The sequence below is a fragment of the Rhipicephalus microplus genome, chromosome 1 (genome assembly GCF_043290135.1).
Source record: "Rhipicephalus microplus isolate Deutch F79 chromosome 1, USDA_Rmic, whole genome shotgun sequence".
Classification (NCBI taxonomy): domain Eukaryota; kingdom Metazoa; phylum Arthropoda; class Arachnida; order Ixodida; family Ixodidae; genus Rhipicephalus; species Rhipicephalus microplus.
The window spans coordinates 211,679,305-211,702,521 of record NC_134700.1 but is presented as its reverse complement, the minus strand read 5'-3'; the positions used below and the strand labels follow the sequence as shown (position 1 = coordinate 211,702,521).

Below are 23,217 nucleotides of genomic sequence, written 5' to 3'. Positions count from 1 at the left end.
TTGTCCCGCGCCCCGTCAGATTCGTTGTAGTGGGGTTCGACTGTAACAATGTAGTACAAAGGCATTTACATTGTCAGCTAAGTTGCAATTGTAGTGTGATATTCTAGTGGCGATTGTCTCGGTGCCACTGGTGTGATCGGCAGATGAGCTGGCCCAGGTTCAAAATTGTGCGAGTGACATTGGCTTTAAAATCAAATGCACAGTAACTTGTTTTCTGGTTATTTTGTATCTTAGGTGTGCCCGAAATGCTTGGGAGTGAGCCGTTAGTGCTTAAGTGCCCACCTTCAAGGTTAGCCTGACTTGTGTCTGAGAACCTGGAAATGGGCAATCATCTTGTGCACTTTGCTGATGTGTTGCACATTTCTAAGTGCACCTCTGTAGAATATTGAAAAATATCTCATAACGTCATTAAATTCAGAAACGTTTTGATGACTGTTAAGTTTTAAGAATGGTCCTAGCTATCTCTTTTGAAGCATTCATTTAAACATGGGAATTCCACATAATTTATGAAGAGTAGCAGACCTTTAATTCCAGAGCAAGCAGTGCTGAAGTTGCAGCTATAGACCGTTCAAACATTTGCAGCAAGGAAAATGTAAAAAGCACACATACAAGCTTTTGTCAAGACCCAAAAGAATCAACACTAGCAGCTTTTTGCATTGTGGTGCTATGGTAGGCACTGTAGTAGATGGGTAGGGTACATCTGAAAATTGTTGCAGAGTACTATTGAAATTTTTTCCTGGACAAAGGGTGCGTGCGTCAAATGTTTCTACGTCACCAAACACATGCGATCATTGAATCAGTTGTTAGTTTGCAGTTTCTGTCCAGGCCTTCTTTATCCATCCTATGATGTCTCTGAACTCTTAAGCTCAATTTGCTTATTGTTACCAAACTGATTTGCCAAGCAACACTAAAAAATTTGAGTCAGTGTTGTACTTTGGCATGATGTTGGTGACTCATATAGTCGCGGAACCTGCTTAGGCTTGTTGCACACGCTACACCCTGTGACAGCTCACTGCGGACCACCCTGTCTCTGTGTAAATAGTGTGACAAAGTCAAAGGTGCCACAAACTCAGCCTGATGTAGTGAATGTTTACATTTTTCATATTTGGTGGTGGATGTATTGCTAGAATAATGTTACCACACTGAGATGATCATGCTTTTCAATTCTTACTTTGTACATAACTTGTTCCTGTGTGCGTGTGTTTATCATTACATAGGATGTTCATATAGAAAGTGAGACTTATGTAATTTCTCGTGGTAAGGATAGGGATTGCGGCTTTCTCTTTATTTGCCTGTAGTTTTCGTTTGCTGGTCGTTGCTGCTTGTCGTGAACCTCCCCCGCCTACGTATGCCTCTCCCCTCCCCCTCCCCCCTCCTTAGGCAGGGGAGGCATGCCGCCCCCGCCTACAGTGTTTTTCCGTCCTGTAGTAGCTTTGTTGAATCAACGAGCGATTTGCAGGCAACTCTGATGAAAGTAGTGTACGATCTAGGTTGTTATATTTTCTGTTCATTTAGCTCAGGGGTGTACTAGTTGAAGCTTGTATGTTTAAACCCACCACTTCGTTTATGTCTGTTCCAAGCTCACAAAAGTCATAGCCACAATCAAGCTAGAAAAACAAAAAAAATGTGTGACCAGTTTGTTTGGCAGAATTGTCTGGAGAGGGAACCGTGTGATAGATCTCCCGGTTTTCTGCATATTCCTACTGTGTACAGCTTTGCAAAGTTGTGTAACTCTCTTCGTTCCCCCTCTGGCACTTCTAGTACATCTGCTGTTGTATGGATGTGATTTGTGTTGCTTCGAGCACATGTCTACGTACGATGCTGTATGCAACATTCAAGAGTAACGTCAAGGGCATCCTGTGATTTGGTCTCTTGGGCTTGATTAATGTATTTTTTAGGTTTTGGAACTGGGATAAAGCTTAGTATGTACGCAACTGGTATGTAATACATGCAGTTGCCTTGGCTAATGCTTAGTCGGGCCTGTCTATCTGTCCTTAGTTTCGTCCGTCCACGTCTTGTTCGTTAGTGACTTCACTTTCCTTGGTGGGGCTCCGGAATAGTGAATCGGCACGTTGCCACAGCACCCAACTTTCAACAGTCTTGTCAGATATAGTGACTTTCTTTACTAGAGTCGCTGCTGGGCTAGAAGGAAAACTTGAAGACTTCAGCTTGTTGGCATAGCATTTGCAACCTGGAACAGCTAGAAAAGTTTGCATTTGGGGGGGGGGGGGGGGGGGGGCTAATAGCACAGGTTATAAACGTTTAAAATTACTAGCTCTGCAGGTGGCCGACTGTACATTGCGCATGAACAGAGGTGGGGAACGTGGATGTTCTTCAATACGGAATGTGGAAAAGAACTTTTGTATATAGCTTTCAGGCCGGAGGTCTTTACCACAAATCAAGAAAGTAATTTTGGCAATGTTTGTGTACATTTGGTTTTTCATTTTGGCCTGCAGTGACACCCTAAATCTGCAAAGCATACAAGTCATGCTTTTTTTTTGTGAAGTTGTAAAGCCAGGCATCTTGAAAGTTGGTTGCATTTTTTATGCCGATTTTCTCGTATGGCGAGTTAAAGCAGCCAGAGAAATTGTTTCATTTAGACTATTTTTTTACATCTCGTCACTGTGCTTAAGAAGTGTTTATATATATATATATATATATATATATATATATATATATATATATATATATATATATATATATATATATATAATTCTGTTGAGACTTGATAGGGTGTGGGAAATTGTGAAAAGTGTAAATAGCCATTTTTTCGATTGTAACAATGCTCGCATATCATTAGTACTATTAACTTTTTTAGCAATGAGACTGCAAGTTGTGTGTGTGTCTCTATCCTAACCAACAATTTTCTCTGTGCTGAACTTGTGCTACCAGTGGATGTGAGTGAAGTCACTTGTTTACTCTCTATAGCTCGTAGTACATGAATCATTATAGGGCTCATGAAATTTCACAATGTGAAAAGAAAACGGGGATTGAACCTGACGTAGTCAAGGAAGCATTCTTTTCTTACTTTTTCAGAATGCTATCTAGATGCACCTTATGCCTGTAGCTCTAACAATTGTATGAACAATGCATTTTGAGGTGTCTTGATGTTATTGACTATAATATCGATCGACAGCACACGTTGAGGCACAATTTACCGGTGCTTGGTGTTACCTTGCTCGTGGTGATTTTCGTTTGCATGTGTTTGTGTCGGGTATTCCTGGTGGCATGGATCTTGTAAGTTTTTGGGGAGATTTATCTGCTTGTACCAAAGAGGCATTTGCCACTGCCATCGGAATGTATTGATAATTCGGAATTGGCACTATTAGCAAGTTAATGTCAGTTTTCAAGTAAGGAGAAGCATGGGTGTCTGAAATGGACTTGATTTTTCATGAGAATCTCAAAAGGACTGATGTATTTTGTTATTGACTGGCTGAATGAACACGCTCGTGTCAGTGTCACAGGAAGTTGTGATAACTGCGTTACATAACGTACCTTTTACTTTTATGTGAACTGTGGCACTGTGCTTGCCTGCTTGAATGAAAGGACATCAGATTCAGTCTACCGGCATCTTATAGCTGTGTGCTGTTTATTTGTAAGCTTCTATTCTGCAACGCAAATAATCTGTGTGGTTCATACATTGTATTAGTACATTTTTTTAACATGTGAACGAACAATTGTAAAATGTCTCGAGACATGTCAAATAACATTGTGCAGTTTCCAGAGCTCTTATTCGTATTGTGGGTATCGCCTACCTGAACGCACAAATGTAAAATTTAGCAGAACTCTTATCAACAACAGCATTTTTTCATCATTTTCACTTATGGCTGTTGCATTTCCTTGTCATATTGTTTCATGTATCCTTCCTAGATTGGAAATTGATGTTGTTATGTAAAATTAGTTATCGAAGAGCAGCCTTACAAACTAAATGTCCCACCCGAGTGTCATCACAAGCTCTTGGGTGTTCTGTGTGTAGTCCTACATTGGGTTCATCCACATCAGATTGTTGTTGTAGAAGAAATTTGATTGCAAATGTCGAGCATTGCTTTCTCTTCTGGGTCGTGCCACTTTGTCACTTGTGATGTTCAAAGTACAAAGGTAGGTTTTAAAAGAGCAATAAAGTGTGCACTCTAAGAATGGCTTTTTGTTTGATTCGGAAATAGGTGCCAGAACAGAGTCCCAATTTTGACACTACTGCTTGGGTTTCAAGCACTGTGAATTTTCACAGCAGTTATGATTCTGCATTGTGCCTCGTGCGATTGTCTAAAGGATGTATGCACAATAAATGTCAACATTGTGCCCTGGGAGTAAATGGCAATGAATTAGAATGTTGTACAAAGGAAAGCTAGTAGTTAGCACTTTAAGTATAATACGGGTCATCAGGCTCGTAGCCAGGGAAGGTAGTACCTCCTTCCAGCAATCCCCCCTCCCAGCAAAAAATTTCTGGGTGTAGTCTTGCGTCGTTTTATTACAAATTTCTGGGATAAGGGAACAGACGGCGAAATTTCAAGGAAGAGAACCATTATTAGCACTCTGTAAAAATGACAGGGGAAGAAATTGTGAACAGTCTGCTGATCTCCACCAAGATGTCGATTGCGCGACTGCGCCCGTTTGATCTAAGTTCAGCCAGCGAGAGAAAAAAAGTGCTTGAATGAAGGAGAGTGCAGGAGGAACCCCTAGTATGGGTTGGTTGGTAACAACTCGATAGGTAGTCCGGCAGCCCCCTAATACAGGGTAAATGCCTCTAGCGACGAGTCAGGTCCGCTGTATCGTGGCTCGGAGGACCACGGGAGGTCCGTCGCGGAGACCATTGTCCCACTGCAGCTCGTTATGTATTATGTGAAGCAAAACTATTGAGGGAGGAAGGATGTTTGCAGTGTATTCCATCGTGACATAGAAGACCGTGTTCAAGTTTCCGCAGCCAACGGTCTGCATAGCAGCGCGGCTATAGAACTTACGAAACAAAATGGCGGAAGAGACGCCTTCGAGCGTCTGTATGAACAGAAAGCGCTTTATAAAATGGTAACTACACGCTGCGCTTGTAAATGCACCTTGCTGCGCACTGCGGAAAGATTTGGCTAGGCAGCTTGCAGCAGCGTCTGCCCCCCACTGTTTTTTTCACCAAGCACAAGCGTTGGTTCAGGACACCTCTGTACGTTGGGAGGCACATAAAATGTGATCAGAGTGGAAATTTCCGTGAGATAAAATAGTGAAAAAGAAAGCTCGCCTTTTGAGACAAGTAACCACTGGGACCCACACTGTCTCGGCATCCTGGTCTGGGTGTCACTCGTGGTAACCGTGCACCTATGCAGTAAGGGTTACATTTGCTTCAAATGTATATATTCTAAACTTGGTAAGCGTACTATCGGTGCACAAAATCACATTTATTGGTTTCCACGCTTAGAGTGTACCTGTCCCCTTTTAGGCGTGAAGCTTCTTGAGGCGTAGGCTTGTCCACCGTCGTAGCCACCCGTAGTACTCGGAGGGCTCACGAGATGGCACTGCGGCGCTCACTCCGACGCGCAGGAGACAGATGGACGGACGGATGGGCGGCCGTTTTTGATGTACTGGGCAATATTCATGGTTTTACCGATGAACCTCTGGAGCTTCGCCCACTCATCATTCACTCCGTGGATATGCGGTGATTTTTTTAGAGATGGAGACATGTTAATTTCTAGAAAGGCAGAGAGGTCATCCAATCCTGAGCGATATAGCATGCTCTAGCCTGCTACACTACAACTGCCGCATCGTGGGCCCTCTGGACAGCCCAAAGTTTTCATTTTATGTCCCGATTCCTCAAAGCGGAGCCACTACGCACCGAATGGCACCCACTTTCAGAGCGCGTGGTCTAAGGTGGCTAAACCACCACATTTCGTGCAGCTGATTGTAATATCCAGTTTTCATTCTGCGACATGCAAGGAAGTCTCTTCCCGTGGCGGAAGCAGTTGCACTTCCTGCAGTAAAAAAACTAGATTGCTGCAGCCATGCCTGCAGTGTGCTGCTCGTTTGTCGTTAGCAAGTGGATGTACTAGGCACAATTAATGGATGTTTAGCCTAGTTTTTTTCTCGTTCGTCACAACGCCCGTTCTTTGAATTAATTCACTGTATTGGGGGGACTGTGCGTCTCCGCCCTTAAATGACCAGCGAGAGATGAGGCCACCCCACTCCTCCTGCGACCCTTGTGCGCACACCAATGTTGTCTAGCATCACGTGTCGCGCACGAATGCGGACCAATTACGATTACGACAACACTATTCTTGTCCGACACAGAATGATAGCCATCCGTTGCCGTGCTAACTGCAATTACTAGCACAATATCGACACATTTGCAAACGAGTTCTTAAATTGGTCAGTGCATGGTGGCATGTTGAATAACCAGGGGCGACCGTGTTTCTGATGGCGGCTGATCGTTCCAGGCCGATATCATGCGGTGCCATGCCTGTGGAGGTGATAGACAAACTTTAGGCAAGCGCTATGCAAGTCATGGAATATGATAAGGGGCCGTGATTTGATAGGACCTTTTCAACTTCCTTCCCTAAATGCCATCATCAGAGATAAGAGCCCAGTGTTGCCTGTAATAAGATAGTTAAATGTTACAAAATACTGCCCTCACTCAGCATTACTGTTTCGTCATTGGATACCTTAAATGTATAATTACTTTTTCTGCGTAGGTTAAATTAGCACAACACGTGATAACAACCTAATACGCGGACGCCTGGCGTATTATTTATTTTTTGTTGCAGCTACCCATTAGCCGAAAGGCTGCAGAAAGCTGCGGACTTCTAGAGAATTATTCTAATAGATTACGCCGCACAGTAAAAATTTTTACACCCAGAAGGGTGTAAATGAGCTTGTCCCGTGGACGACACCCTAAGGGTGTTAATTCAGCACCTTCCAAAAAGGGTGCTTTTTCATGCACCCTTAGAATAGGGTGTACATGTAAAAAAACTGTAGGGTGTTAAAAAAACACCCTTAAGGAAGGGTGCCTTCGATGTCCATCACTTTTTTAGCACCCTCTGAGCAGGGTGCGAGAAGGGTGCACAAGGGTGTTGAGTGCCCATGGCAGGGGTGCCAGTATTCTTTTAGACTGCACTAATAGATATCAGCATGCACTGATAACACACTGCTTGAAGAAAGTGGTCCTCATTATCAATGGTGCGCCACCTGTCGAGCTCCATTCATTGCGTCTGGGCAAAAATATAAATGCGTATTATCGTGTATGAACTTGTGCTGGATCTATATATACTTCACAGTATATGCATAATGCGCGTTACAGAAAATGAAGCCTTGCTGCCCTTGCATATTGTGTTTATTTAATAGGCAAATAAAACATAAACTTTTCTTCTGCCACACAACTTTTTCACCAGATATACGTTCACGTATACGTACACTACACATGCAACACCTCAAATGTTTATTATATTTATTCAGTTTCACTTCATTGACAATTCTTTGCAACATACAATTACACTGGTTTCAGTTTAGTATACTGCTTCAAGTACATAGAGACTACAAATGAAATATACGCTAATATATCCCTATAATTCTTTCAAGTATCTACAATCCCAGTGGTTTCCAGTTTAATACTCCTTCATGTACACAATCGGTTAATAGGAATGAAATACAGGCAAATATATACTTATGATTCTTTCAAATATATACAATCACCATGATTTCACTATATACGCCTTCATGTACACAATCGTTCCCAAGAAGTGATGCACACAAAAATATATATGGATAGTGTTTTCAAATGTATACAATCACAGTGGATTAAGCTTTGTATTCCTGGATGTATAAAAATTGGTTATGAGAAATGATGTACATGCAAACATATACGGGTTTTCGCACATATAACTTTAGCGAATACTTAAGAAACCAATACAATGATCAGAAACACAATAAGCTAAAAACGAACACAAAACTGAGTCAAAACACACAAAAAACAAAAGAGGTAATGCATAATTATGGCTAATGACACAGCTGGGTCACTTTATGCCAAATGTCCCAGCCATTTTGGCAACCATCTCAAATGTATTCGAAAAACTCGTGCTGCATTGAAAATAGTGAACTTCTGGAATATTTAGGAGAGGAAAAATATTTGGTCACGTGGCTGCCTTCTGAACTTCCTGGAATGCCGTCTAGGTGTTGTATGTGAAAAATTTTATTTTAAAAGCACCGCTCCTTCTTTTCATACGAAACTCGGTCTACGTGTTACGTAACAAGAGCTTAATTTGGGAGAGTTGGTTCATCGTGGTTGTGTGCTAGTCACAGCGTGACAACTTTAGGAAGAGACAGAAAGGACAGGAAAGAGCACCGACTGTCAACTGAATTTAATGAATGTGCTACGAGCGCTTTTATACGGAGTACAAGAACCGTGTTCATGCGCGACGACACGTGTGAGCACTACAAAATAATCTTTAACTGTGAAAAGAATACTCCCTCTCGGAAAGGATAAGTGAACGTGTGGTGATGCACTGATCATTGGTTTACCTGATAAAAAATACTTCTACAAACGTCAAATTGGCATTAAGTAAACCTATTCTCGTGACGAATAGGGCAAGATTGACTATTCCTGTTGCTGTTTAGTACACACACTTTTGAAAGCTTGCAAGGGGTGGAAAACAACACGCTAATATCATATCTGCTGGCTATTTTTTTAATTGTGATACGCATGATGTGGTATAACATGCAAAGGTTTTGGTCATTGTTTTTTGTTGGTCCTGTCTAACTTTACTTTCTGCAGGAGGGTTTTGCAAACGGGTGTGATGATTCTGTTGGGATACCCAGCATCTTTTAGTATTTTAATCTGGTTTTTAAACCTGACCTCACCCTTGTGCTAACATGACTTCTGAAGGGTGGCCTGAGTACATGTGGTATCAATTCCTCTTTCTACTAATTTTGAATGCCCACTATCAAAAGGCAGAACATTCTTAGCACTCCTGGGCTGATAGCACCAGCCAATACCCCAACAGCATCATCACACTTGTTTGCGAAACCCTCCTGCAGAAAGTAAAGTTAAAGCAAACAGGACCAAAAGAAAAAGAGAATGACCAATGACCTTTGCATGTTACACGGTACTACGTACATAAGGTGTCTCCAATTTTAGTAAAAGAGCCAGCAGATATAATATTCTTGTTTTCCACCCCTTGCAAGCTTTCAAAAGTGCATGTACTTACAGCAACAGGAATAGTCAATCTTGCGCCATTCGTCACTAGAATAGATTTACCAAATGCCAATCTAATGTGTATGATATACCACTAACATGTGGAAAAGTACACATAGGACAAACTGTGCAATGTTTCAAAGATCGAGCAAGACAGCATGCTTTAAATGTTAAGAAGGGCTATAGTAGTCTCATGGCCGGACACCGTAAAGAATGTAAGTGCAGTCCTAGGTTTCATAGAACACGGTTCTTGCAGAAAAAATGAGAAATTTTAGAACTTTTTATCAGGAAGGCCAAGGATCAATGCATCAGTACACCTTCACTTATCTTTTTCCGAAAGAGAGTATTCTTTTCTCGGTTGAAATTGTTTTGTCATGGTCACACCTGTGTTGTTGCAGATGAGCCCTGGTCTTGTGCTCAGTATAAAAACGCTCGTAGCACCTTCAATAAAATTCAGTTGAGAGCGCTCTTTCCTGTCCTTTTTGCGATAAGATTTTTATTACAGAAAGAATTTCATTTTCTTACAATTTAGGTATAATGATGAGTTTTCATTATATCACAACATGGAGCAAATTGCATCTCAATACGGACAAAAATCACAATTTTGTGAAATTCGTGATATTTTCTCGTATATTTCAGCAGCTTGAGAGGTCTAAAGATATTTTTTCATCAAAATATACCTTCTGTGGAGTAAGTATTCACTGCTCAGATATTCATACAAAGTGCAATATTGCAATAAAAAAAGCAAACATAACACATTTTGGCTTTATTCTTGGAAGCGAATGTGGCAAAAAAATTGCACTATTATTATTGAGCTTCAAATACCTTACAGAAGCACATTTACTTAACAGGTAGACCGAATTTGCTTTAGAAAAAATAAGCGGTAGTTTTAAAACAAAATTTTCCACAAACAGCACACAGACGGCATTATGCCAGGAAGTTATAAGCCAGCCACATGAACAAAACTTTTTTTCTCGCTGAAATATTCTAGCAGTTCACTGTTTTCAACGCAGTAAGTCAGCACTGTTTTTTTTTTTTTTCAAATACAATTCAGATGGTCGCCAAAGTGGCTGGGACGTTTGGCATGGAATGGTCCAGCTATATCTAAGCAAAATAACTTACACAAATAACAATGTTTGTTCATCTACCATGACCACACTAGAAAAAGTTGTTCAGGCATTGTGAAACTAAAATTTTCAGCGTCGTACTGCCTGAACAACTTCTTTGATAAACTCCAAACTCACGCCGAGAAAAAGCCGCTCAATCACGGTGGTTGTTAAAGGCCTTGCGGCCGTAGACAATGTTGAAAATAAAAAAAATCAACTCATCAGTGCTGTCACTCCTTCTTCGTCATTACTGACACGGAAGATTTTTCGGTTATCCATGTGGAGGTTCAGGAAGTAGGCTTGCTCTAGGCTGGGGCCGGGGGGTAGACTACGCAGGACGTCAGCGGCACCCTCTCATCCTGTAATAAGAGCAAATATGACTTCTCATAAAAGGATGTTCGTGCTGTTCTGGCAGCACCATATATAAAGAATGTGTAGTGTGTATCCTTCGAAATGGCGTGTAATTGACATTACACTGAACTCGAAGCATACAACCCATACATTCCAATAATTTCGTATGATAAAGATAAGAGTTTTCCAGCATACAGCAAATTCCCGAAATGAGGTGAAGTGTAAGACTACAGCTCAAAAATGGCACTTACGAACTCACCTAAGAATCAAATTCCTTCTAGGGTAGTGAGCCAGTGTGAAAAACAATTCCTAAAGTACAACGTTCAGAACATGTAACATTAATCAAAATGCACAAGAAACTTACCTCTTCATGTAAAAACAGTGAAGACATCTCTGCTTTCTCTTTTACATGAGAACAAATGATCTTCGGCGTGGCACTAGCGAAGAGGTCTGCAAAAAAAAAAAAAGTAAAAGATTTACTGACTTTAATCAAGCCTCTAACAATCTGAGGAATTGTTACAAGTCACCAATCAGTGCGATTCTGACTGCCTCTATAAGGGCATCAAAAATGAACAATTTTCTCGTTCTTTCTACCCTCACAAGACGCTCCGTCAATGGAATCTAATCCAAATTGGACGCTGTGCTTCCTATTTGCCTGCTTTCTAGACGTAGGGCAGCGAACATGTGTTTTGTGCACCTAATCTAGCACAGAAATTCGTCATCTATAATTCAATCATCTTAATTCATTGTAATTTGATAAAAGATGTGATAGCTCGTCGAGTTTTTAAAGAGTTGCGGGCCTGCAATAGGCACTGCCATGCACGTATGAAAGTACTTCTTAAAAAAAAAAAATTTCAAAGCTTGCTTTCAGAAAAAGCGTCTGGCATATTTCGACAACCAAGCCCATCCTCTGATGGCAATCAGAGGCACGCTATTAGCGATTATTGACTACGGGATTTACAAACGCAACCGTGCCTAAATACTCAGTTAAACACAATCACGCAAGTAAGAGCACTCGAACGACACCAACGCGCGCGGACGCCGACTACGTTGCAGCAGCCATGGCTTATGCTAGAACAACCACACATAGCTCCAACAGTCACGTATACTCTCTCGATTCTGTTATAACGCCGAACATTATCGCAGATGAAAGCGAAGCACGAAAACAGCAAACAGAAACGAGGGAAAACAACGCACGGCGATGGCCACAACAACGCGCCTTTGGAAGTCTGCTAGATCTTTCCCTGTTGCTGGTGGCACTTGTCCTAAATAGCTTAAAAGACCGAGGCGCACGTGCTGGGAGCATCGCGGCATATCAGCACCTCCAACTATACCGTCTTTAAGCAAAAAAAAAAAAGCCATTTCGTACAGTGCGCCTCTGTACATAATTTTTGCTTTTTCTTTCTTTTTTTACGCTTACACCTACAGAAGCACGTTGCACATTTGAGTATTAATAGAAATGTTATTACGATGTAGCCCCAAGCACATCTTAAAACAATATCAATCACTTTGTGCAGTGTAGAGACAAATGTGCGATCAGCAACTAATCCCGCCCTTGTTAAGTGATCACATCCCTCACTGTATGAGTGATGCAGGCACTTACACAACATCGCGCATAGCAGTGTGAATTCGTTAAGTCACACGTTTAATCGGGCATCTGCAACAGGCCCGCGAACGCATGCTGTTGTAAATGGCTGGCAGCCTACTTCGGCAGAGCTGCTGCAGGCGCCCAGCTAGCGCTGTATGATTACTACCTACGAAAACAGTACACTCACCGTTAACAGGCCCACGTTGTCCGTGTCCGCCACTCCATGAATATTCCTTAATCCGAGCGTCACTTCGAACACGGTGTCATGTGTGACCACCATTGAATATGCGCCTGTTCGCTAGAACACACACAGCGACCAAGACCCCAGACCAACGCAACGCATTTGAAAGACGATGAGACAGAGAGAGCGACGTTGAGAGAGAGAAGGAGGAGGCACTGGCGGCGGCTAAAGCGCCGCGGCGGCGCCGCAGCTGTCGACGCAGGTGTTCGGTGACGCAACTATTCGCTTATCTACGCCGCCGTTGTGGAAGCAACGCAGGCCGGGGTGAGCGGGGGTGGGGGGGGCGGAGCGGGAAACCCGCCAGGACGGCGCCGAAAGGCAAACGCTATGGCGCATACGGCAGACGGCCGTTCGACGCCGAATGACTCCTTGTAAATGGCAACTCTCCTTCCAGCCAGTCTCACAGCGACGTAGGTTATTTACCAGCCTCGGGTTCTTTGAGTATTTTGACGGAATGCGATTGCAGTGGGCGAAAAATAGTGAAGCAAAACTTGCGGAAAACAAAGTGCACCATGGAATGGCCAGAAACAATAATTATTTCGTCCTCGGTGGCATTAGCGGGAGAGCATCGCTACACCTTTTTCCAGAGGAATTTCTTATTGCATTGTCTGTGTCTGGCACTTCCGCGTACGGTGCCGCAAACACTGAATGCGTAGTCGAAGCTGGAACAAATTAATCCACTGTCGCGGATGTTTAGAAGGCTTGTCACGCACCGCGAAACGTGCCGAGGTTGTTATAACAAACTTTTTGCTGACCACATGATCAGCACATAATTCCATATGGTTACCCAATGAGCTAGCTAAGCACCTGTAGCAAAGGCACGGCACGTTGTTGTTAAACGTTGTTGTGCATAAACGATGGTTGTGCATAAGTGCAGTGACAGCTTTCCGTGGGAATTGGTCATAACCCACGTTTTCGGGCGTAGAAGCACCTCGGCGGACCTAATCAGCTACCACAGCAAGTTCGTAAGCAACGATCAGGTACGAAAATGTGCAGCTGTTTTCCATGTACTGAATAGTCCGTGTACAGTGCGTTGACCACCGCCATTCCTTAAGCCATCTCCCATATAGACTCCAAGTCTCAACAGGTGTGGGACCTTAAACATTAAGAAGCAGTGCCTCCCCCCCCCCCCCGCACACACACACACACACACACACACACACACACGAAATTCGAGGGCGCACGGGCTGATACACACGCATACTTATTCACAGGAGCACACACATACACGTATACACACAAGCGGCCACACACACGCGACCGTAAACGCACGCATGCATGGGCGTACACATGTGCACAGGCACGCTTAACACAAGCACGGATTCGCACATACACGCTCACGCACACATGCACGGGTGGACACACAATCGCGCTTACACGCACACCCACCCATACTCGGGCGAACATTATTTGTGTGTATATAATCCATAGCAAACATGCAGCTTATAACCAACAAGCTTTCGTAACATGGATTGCAGTTAATTGCCATTATAGATGAAACGCGATTTGCTTCTGCTGACATTCTGCTGTATTCAGAGAGCACCTTCACACATTATAAGTCAATTAGGCCGTCATTTAACGCAAGGTCCACATATTCGTGCAGTAGCTGCGCTGCTCGGCCGCCAATCCGAAGGTCGCGGGTTCGATGCCGGCCGTGGCAGTCGAATTAAGGCGGAGGCGAAAAGGTAGAAGCCTTTGCACTGTGCGATATGAGCGCTCAATAAAGAACACCAAATGGTGAAAATCTCTGCAGCTTTCCACTACGACGGCCCTCATAATCATATCGAGGTTTTTGAGACGTAAAATCCTAAATATTATAATTATGTGTTCTTCTTATGCTGCATATTCCATCTGATGAATCGGCACCTACACCCTTCTCAGGCACAAAAGCACCCTTAGAGCCTATTTTAGGGTGCTATCGAGGCAAGCACCCAAACAAAGGGGTGCTTTTTTTCAATCGACCATTTATGGGTGTTAAAGGGTGTTGCAAAGGGTGCTTTCTCGTAAAAGCACCCTTTTTACACCCTTTTGGAAGCAAAAATTTTTATTGTGCGGTTTCAGCGAATGCTTATGGTGTTTATTGTACTTAATATGACCACAACCTCGAGTGAAGCAGCTTAATTATTAATCACGCCTTGTAAACTATCAACATGTAAGGCTTCGTCGCTGCTGGCAGCCGCGTTCTGCACTTCGCTCTGTTCCAGCGTGCCCAAGAGGTTTTTAATGGGTTTTCCCTTGGTCCGCTCGGTGAAGCGCCGCGTGAGCCTCTCGGCTTGCTCTTCGCTGAGAACGTTCTTCCAGCGGTTGCCGCAGTTCACGCAGTTGATGTAGCATTGGCCGTCGCGGAGGTAATTGGGTGGCGGCGAGGCACCGCTGGCCGGTGTCGTGACCGAGCAGTCGTAGATAAGCAACTGGCGCAGTTCTTTAAGCTGTTGGTCGTCGCGCACCCACCGCTCGGCGGGGCCACCTAGGAATTCGCCGAGCTCTCTCACAACCTGCGCACGAGCCCGAACGAGCATCACATTAAAGAGACACTAAAGGCAAATATTGAGTTGATGTTGATCGCTGAAATAGCGGTCTAGAAACGTCGTAGTGCCTTTTGTGTTTTTTAAGCTAAAGAAGTGCTTATTTTGAAATAAAATCGTGCTTTAGTGGTCCGCATCGCGTTAGCAAACTTCAAATTACCCGCCTCAAGTGGAAACTTTCACGTCACTGTTGCCGTGGCCCCGCTGCGGTGGTCTAGTGGCTAAGGTACTCGGCTGCTGACCCGCAGGTCGCGGGTTCGATTCCCGGCTGCGGCGGCTGCATTTCCGATGGAGGCGGAAATGTTGTAGGCCCGTGTGCTCAGATTTGGGCGCACGTTAAAGAACCCCAGGTGGTCAAAATTTCCGGAGCCCTCCACTACGGCGTCTCTCATAATCATATAGTGGTTTTGGGACGTTAAACCCCACAAATCAATCAATCAATCAACTGTTGCCGTGCACAACGTTGTCCGGCTTTACTGCGCGGCCGCCGACACTAGTAGAAGCAGAGCGAAAGTAGAGGAAGTTCCAGTGGCGACAACGGCCAATGAACAATTTCCTGCCATTGTGGTTCTTTCTTTTTTTCCATGAATCAGGCAGAAATGAACAAACGTCTTTTGATGCATGCAAGGTTCTTTTTAGTGCAGCTAGTTCTTTTACAAGTGATTAATTGTAGGTGGGAACTCTGACGTCATTGGGCCCCGCCGCGGTGGTCTAGTGGCTAAGATACTTGGCTGCTTATCCGCAGGTCGTGGGATCGAATCCCGGCTGCGGCCGCTGCATTTTCGATGGAGGCGAAAATGCTGTAGGCCCGTGTGCTCAGATTTGGGTGCACGTTAAAGAACCCCAAGTGGTCGAAATTTCCGGAGTCCTTCACCACGGCGTTTTTCGTAATCCTATGGTGTTTTTGGTACGTTAAACCCCAAATATCATTCAAGCAATGACTTCATTGGGATTACTTTGCGAATGTCCTACTCGTAGCGCATGTGTTCTCGTGCATTTACCATAATTTCTCGGTAAGTATGCCACTGATTTGATAATATTGCCGTTTTAGACGTTGTCATACATTGAGATTTCACTCTGATATAGCTTGTTACTTGACTTTAGTGTCCCTTTAACGATTTTCTGGTATGGGGCTGCTATAGCGTCAGGCGCTCGTATTTCATACAATGCGCCATCTCCGCACAATTCACGGTGTGTTCCAAAATACTACTATGTGTACAAAGCTATTGGGCATTGTAGCAGCGTTTAGATATGTTTACTACAACAACAGACTATTGCGACACTTCAGGGAGGATATTTCGCACACATAGAGTATACAGCTGCAGACGTTAAAAAAATCAGCATATCCACGGAGCAAATGATGATGAGTTGGGCGAAGCGTCCATCAGTCCGTCCGTGTCTTTCTGTCCGTCCGTTTGTTCTTGTTCCCGCCTGTCAGTGCACCTGTCCGTCCATCCGTCCGTCCGTGCGTTTGTCTGCCTGTCCGTCCGGCCATCCGTCCGTCCGTCCATTTAGTGAACACTTCAAATACTGTCATGTCGCATCTTTTCACCATACATTTGATGGATGGATATGGCTGTACCCTTTAGATCGGGCGTTATGTATTATTATTCATGGATGGATGGATGGATGGATATGGCTGTACCCTTTAGATCGGGCGATGGCTAGCGCCACCAAGCCGTAATATCTAATGAACCAAAAACTATATTTATTTATTTTTCCTTAAAAAAGAGTTTGAGGATTCGTACTTTGCAGTGAAGAGTTTAATTTTCACTCGCGCCTTGACTTTAGCCACCAATCAGATAACCTCCTTCTAGTGAAGTCTACCCGCTTAAAGTTTATTTTGCCCTCCCGGTCCCTAAACCCCAGTGCTTTGAAAAACTCTGCGCCATCATCCTGAATTATAGGGTGAAGCCCTTTACAGAACATTATCAAGTGTTCGGCAGTTTCTTCTTCCTCTCCACACGCACTGCATATTGTGTCTACCCCTTCGTATTTGGCCCGATATGTCTTGGTTCGCAGTACTCCCGTTCTGGCCTCAAACAGTAGAGAACTACCCCGAGTATTATCATAGATCCTTTCCTTGGCAATTTCCTGCTTAAACGTTCGGTAGACCTCTAGTGCGGACTTCTTAATCATGCCCATTCTCCACATGTCAGTCTCCGTTTCCTTCACTTTCTTCTTAACCGATAGTTCTTTTTGGTTTGGCCACCTGCTGTTTTCTAAGTATTTACCAGTCAACTTCCTGGTTCGCTTCCTCCATTTTGTATCGACATTCTTCATGTACAAGTAGCTGAAAACCTTCCTAGCCCAACGCTCTTCCCCCATTTCTCTCAATCGCTTTTCAAATTTTATCTTGCTGCTAGCTTCCCTGCCCTCAAATGATGTCCATCCCATATCACCTTGTACTCCCTGATTTGGTGTATTCCCGTGAGCTCCTAAAGCAAGCCTACCTATTCCACGTTGCTTAATTTCTAATCTTGCTTGAACTTCTGATCTCATGCACAAGACCGCATTGCCGAACGTCAGCCCAGGAACCATGACCCCTTTCCATATTCCTCTCACAACATCATACCTATTGTAATTCCACAGTGCCCTATTTTTCATGACTGCTGCATTCCTGTTACCTTTAGTCGTCACGTATATTTCGTGTTCCCTCAGATACTCGGTCCCATTGCTTATCCATACGCCCAGATATTTGTATTTATCTGTTATATACAAGTGTACCGCCATCTAGCGGACATTCTAAGGACTAAACGAGAGGTGGCTACTACTAAGAAGAAAACACAGGGCGTATGACCCACGGCGTAAGGAGCTTCACCCCGAAAAAAAAAAAAGAGTCATTTGACTCTTTTTTGTCAGTCCAAAGTTCCAAACATGCCATTTATATATATGACTCTCTTTAAGGAATACATGAGCTCTCCTTGGAGATCGTTATACTCTCGTAGGCGAGTCACGCAACCCGAGATAGAGAGTTAAAGTGTATCTTTAAACAAAGTCATGCACGTGGCTAGCCAGGACTCACTTGAAATAATACACGTGTATGCTGTTCTCAACATACAGTTGTCATTTTCATACAAAACATGACTATACAAAGACGTTTGCAGCTGCTTATAGACATTTTCGAAGTATTCCATTTGTCTTATGTTCGCGCTGTTCATCCAGTTGATGAAAAGATGTCGAAAAAAAAATCATATTGTAAAGCAATGCTGCCAATGCTCGCTGATGTAACGGTGAAAAATTGTCTTGCAACACTTTTTAATATATTTAAGCTTTAGTTCAGAAGTGTCGCGACAGACAGCCTTCTCAGACTCTTTGTAGCATAGTACACGTGTGATATATTACGTAGCTGCACATGGATGATCTGTAAAACGACTGTTAGTTGATATAAGTGCAATGTAGCAATGGAATTGCATGACCCCACGGATGTATATCTGAATGTTTGAGTGTATCAGAAGTATAGACACCTTTCTTTCGCTTAGCGCAATAAGTATGCATTGATAGGATTGTGTCAAGGTATGGTTTGCAAGCGCGTAGCAAGCTGAATTTCGTTATTGCTCATACATTGACATACCCCCCCCCCTTTTTTTTTTCCCCGGGTGGAAAGGCGGCATTCACCTGTTCGAAGTTCTTCTTGAGGTTCTCGAGCGACATGAAGTAGTAGTTTGGGCTGCTGCGGTGATCCCACCAGGAGCTGACGTGGTCGAAGTAGTCGTTGTCCTCCACTTGGCCGTCAATGAAGCGCTCGAAGAAGTCCTCAAAGCTGACACCCGAGAATCGGTATTCGGGTGCTCTCGCCGACATCTGCTCGTACAGTGACACGCAGCAGGCGCGGTAATCCCGCACCATGTACACATACTTGGCTGCCTGACTAAGCCGCAGCTTCTTCGCCGGCAGGTGGGTCTTCAACCTGAAAGGTGTTCAGTTGAGAGATAAAAGTCTATCCTCGCCTTCACCTGTACACAAGAAGACTATCTATCTATCTATCTATCTATCTATCTATCTATCTATCTATCTATCTATCTATCTATCTATCTATCTATCTATCTATCTATCTATCTATCTATCTATCTATCTATCTATCTATCTATCTATCTATCTATCTATCTATCTATCTATCTATCTATCTATCTATCTATCTATCTATCTATCTATCTATCTATCTATCTATCTATCTATCTAGCTGGATGCGGGAAGATATCTATCTATCTATCTATCTATCTATCTATCTATCTATCTATCTATCTATCTATCTATCTATCTATCTATCTATCTATCTATCTATCTATCTATCTATCTATCTATCTATCTATCTATCTATCTATCTATCTATAGTCTTGTTATTTTTCATTTATTTGGGTAATTCGCAAAACAGCCCCGAAGGGGGCCGAATTATGGAGATTGTCCGCAATCTGACTTCACCCACTCTTCGTGAGACAGAAGACTGCCAAAACCACAATATTCTACAATTTGGCTCGACTCCTCTGTGCGACAAAACCATGATCTGATTATGCCAGCAAATGTTACTGACTATGGGGCACACGGTATGGGAAGAATCATGCAAGTTTGATTTCAAACACTTGTATTCAACGTCAACCTGAACTTCAATACTCAAGCGTTTTCACATTTCATCCTGTTCAAAACGCACTGTTCTTTAATACAGGGTGCACAAAGCTTTGTGTTAGCTTAGAAGTGTGGCAGCTTGGGCTAGTTGGTATGGCATGACGATAGTTATAGCGCGAGAACAAAACGACGACACAGAGTCTCGTGTCTTTCGTGTCCTTCTTGTCTCTGTGTCGTCGTTTTGTTCTCGCGCTATAACTATCGTTTGTGTTAGCGTTTCTTGCCTATGCGCGCGTGCATGCGTCATGCGCCGTCCCCCTAAATTCGCGTATGACGCACGTGCACTGTCGGGGCACCAAAGCAGCTTGCGTGCGTAAGTCGATTGTGTTTATGCATTCCGCATGGGTGCGGCTTGGAGGGGAACGCAAGTGGCTTGGCCTCCCCATCACTAAATCTAATAGCGTATCCGAGAAAAGCGAGCGCTGCCCTAAACCTCTTATTATGACCGATTTATTATGTTGGCTTCACTCCGACCCGCCGCGGTGGTCTAGTGGCTAAGGTACTCGGCTGCTGACCCGCAGGTCGCGGGTTCGATTCCCGGCTGCGGCGGCTGCATTTCCGATGGAGGCGGAAATGTTGTAGGCCCGTGTACTCATATTTGGGTGCACGTTAAAGAACCCCAGGTGGTCAAAATTTCCGTAGCCCTCCACTACGGCGTCTCTCATAATCATATGGTGGTTTTGGGACGTTAAACCCCACAAATCAATCAGTCATCAATTGGCTTCACTCACAATGCGTAGTTAATTCAGCTCGGCTGGTTAATACCATCGGTCAATACTGGATGTGTTGTCGAGTGAACGAGCGTGTGACGGGGGCGTTTGAAGTTTGTCTGGGCTCTAGGTGTTACTACGTTACTAAACATCCTTTACGAAAACCAGCAGGCAATGAAGCCAAGGAAGGTTGCAGGTTCGACCCCTGCCGGCGGCAGGCTGTCTTTTCGTCCACTTTAGTTTCTTCACACATCTATATCACAATTACTACACAGCACACTTAAAACGGTACAATTAACGTCCACTATTCTTTGCTTGTCTTCATTACTGGCTGGTTTGCATTTCGGTTGTGTCAAACAAAGAAACGAGTCCTCGAAATTCTTTTTTCGAACACAATTTGGCTCGGGTGTTGGCGAACATCCAGGAAATTTGTGTAAGGCCTCTCTTACGCTCTCGGTGGAACAGTGGCCGTAGGGTGCTCGGCTGCTGACCCGGATGTTCCTGGTTCGATCCCGGCCGTGGCATCGCAAATGTCGAATGCCTTGTGCGATATTAGTTCACGTCAAAGAGCACCACATTATCGAAAGTTCCGAAGCCCTCCACTACAGCGTCTCTCATAATCATATCGTGGAAGACGTAAAATGCAAGATTATTATTATTACATCTTTTACATCCTTATGGGCGTTAATGAAGACTTTCAGGTTATACGCGGTCCACATGAGCGGCGTGCGCGCAGTGTACCGACCTGCGGGGCGGCGCCACGTCCTCCACCTTGCGGCCCATGCGTTCGAGGAAGAGCACGTCCCGCGAGAGCGCCGTGTAGTCGACCGGGTGTTTGCCGGCGTGCGTGAGCGCGTACAGCAGCAAGCTGAGCCAAGTGCCGCCCGAGCACGGGTAGGCGGTGATGAAGACGTCGCCGGGGTAAGGACGGTACATGATGGCGTACAGAATGTTACTCACGTCGATGTTCCACGGCGCGAGCACGCCCTGGACGTCGACGAAGAGCGACCTGGTGCGCTTGGGAGGGCTCGACGACGACGACGTTTTTGCCGCCATGGCGAACGCGACGCTGCAGCCGACTTCTATTAGAGTGCTCGCCCGAGACTCCTCTCTCTGGTCTGCGGAGGGTAGCTGCGGCTTGCATGTACTCACGACGTCCGCGGCGGCCCAACCTTTCGGGAACAAAGCGGCTCCGCCGGGCGTTGCGGTACTTCTTTGTCTTCTTCTGTCATTGTTGCTCGCTTCGATTCAGGTGAATTAAAAATTATAGCCTAATTTAGCTCAGCGGCGTTGACTGAAATTTATTTCGAATAGCAGGTCTTTCATACGAAGTGACGCAAGTGGGGTCGAGTGTGCTGTGTGTCCTATTGGAGGAAAAAAAAATTGGGAGGGACATGCTCCCGGCGCTCTCGGTGTCCCACCCCCTGTTTACGCCACCGATTTAGCTATATCAACATGATCAGTCATGCTAACATCTCAATCATACGTGGTAACAACAAGTTTGTATTTACCTACATTTGTCCTATAGCCTTGACCTATCCTTCTAGTGGGTATGAGTCTGTTTCAAAGGGGGAAAAAAAAACGAAACTCCTCATTATCATCACTGCACAATTGTTGGCTTGACGGCCGATCCCCCTTGCTGGGTTGAGGCACTTTTCTAGGATCCAACCAATCAATCTTCCAGTGCGGAATATGAGCCATACGTGAGGCGAAGGTGGGGGGGGGGGTTCCCTTGATACGAACTGGGGACTGGACAAACATATGACCATTTCGCGCTCTGTCTGCCATGGCGAAAAATAATTTCAGGTGGCGGGGCATGTCCCTGGTGTGTCACCCTCTTGCTATGCTAGCTGGATGCGGGAATTAAAAAAAAAGCAAATTTTATTGCTCCCAATTCGACGTTCCAATGCAAACAGTCTCATGGTTCCCATTTTCACGTGGTTCTCTTCTCCCTGTTTTATAATATTTTCTCAAAAGGGTCCTAGACCACATCGCGTGTTTGGTGAAAAAAAAAATACATACCGCGGAAAGCATACGTTTCTCTGAGCAGCTCAGTGCGATCTTGAAGTCGTGTGAGGCAAGAAGAGCTTAGAAGTCTAGCACGAAGCTGCCCCTTTATTAATTGCCCTCCTCATGTGCTCCGCTTATCTGTTGTTCATTTATATGTATGCTCACCCTTCAATTAACTTCAAATTTCAAACTTCAAACTTTACAAAGGCCCGACCTCGCTCTCTCCGGAAGTGCCAGCGCCAGCCTTATTTCGCTACTGACCACATTGCTGCTACTTGCACCCAGCTGATGTCAATCTGAGGTAGGACCTCAGAAGGGGGTGAACACGTTTCATGATGCGCGCTGACGCACCGATCCCCCTTCACTGGACCGGATGAGGGCCCATGGCCAAGGGGGTGCGCTAGGATTTCCCCTCTCATCCCCCAAATTTTGATGAAAGAAGATGTTTTACCAAAAATAAGTAACAAAAATTGACGTAGTCAAAACGTTCAGCAAATGCTCCGCTCCCCCTCCCTCTTCGACCACCAAAATGACAAGAATTCTTGGCTATGTTCCATGATGATGGTCCTCATAGTATTGACATGTGCCCATTGAGGGTGATCGACCAAGATTCCGATCTCACTGTCTTTCTTACTTACTTTCTCTCTTTTCTCAAATTTTGGAGTAATCAGTGTCACAGAGTATGCATCGTCGAGGTAGAAAATGAAGCGACTGAGGTTTGCAATCTCACCTTTACGCAATATATCTAGATATTAACTGAAACTTGAGCTACACCATTCCTGAACTATCTTTCGTGGCAGGTGCGCAAAATATTGTAAAATTTTCATCATCATAAGTACCATCGCCACCAACCCGCTCATCACCACTATCATCATCATCATTCAAGCGTATCGCCGT

The 23,217-nt window shown here is 44.3% G+C and overlaps 1 protein-coding gene across 1 annotated transcript; it reads right to left on the bottom strand.

The window, feature by feature from the left end:
* Positions 1–14,507: 14,507 nt before the first annotated feature.
* Positions 14,508–21,539, bottom strand: LOC142805722 (sulfotransferase 1E1-like). Its single transcript, XM_075891208.1, has 3 exons — positions 21,056–21,539; positions 18,596–18,887; positions 14,508–14,947 (listed from the first exon to the last, which is right to left on the bottom strand). The coding sequence occupies exons 1-3, from the start codon at positions 21,364–21,366 to the stop codon at positions 14,570–14,572; spliced, it is 981 nt and encodes a 326-aa protein (XP_075747323.1). The 5' UTR covers positions 21,367–21,539; the 3' UTR covers positions 14,508–14,569.
* Positions 21,540–23,217: the final 1,678 nt, after the last annotated feature.

Bases quoted from the DNA above. Each gene is read 5' to 3' on its own strand.
- LOC142805722 (XM_075891208.1), bottom strand. From the start codon at position 21,366: ATGGCGGCAAAAACGTCGTCGTCGTCGAGCCCTCCCAAGCGCACCAGG. The intron at 18,888-21,055 runs GTCGGTACACTG...AACACCTTTCAG, and splicing joins GACGTGGCGCCGCCCCGCAG to GTTGAAGACCCACCTGCCGG. The intron at 14,948-18,595 runs GTGAATGCCGCC...GCTCGTGCGCAG, and splicing joins TCAAGAAGAACTTCGAACAG to GTTGTGAGAGAGCTCGGCGA.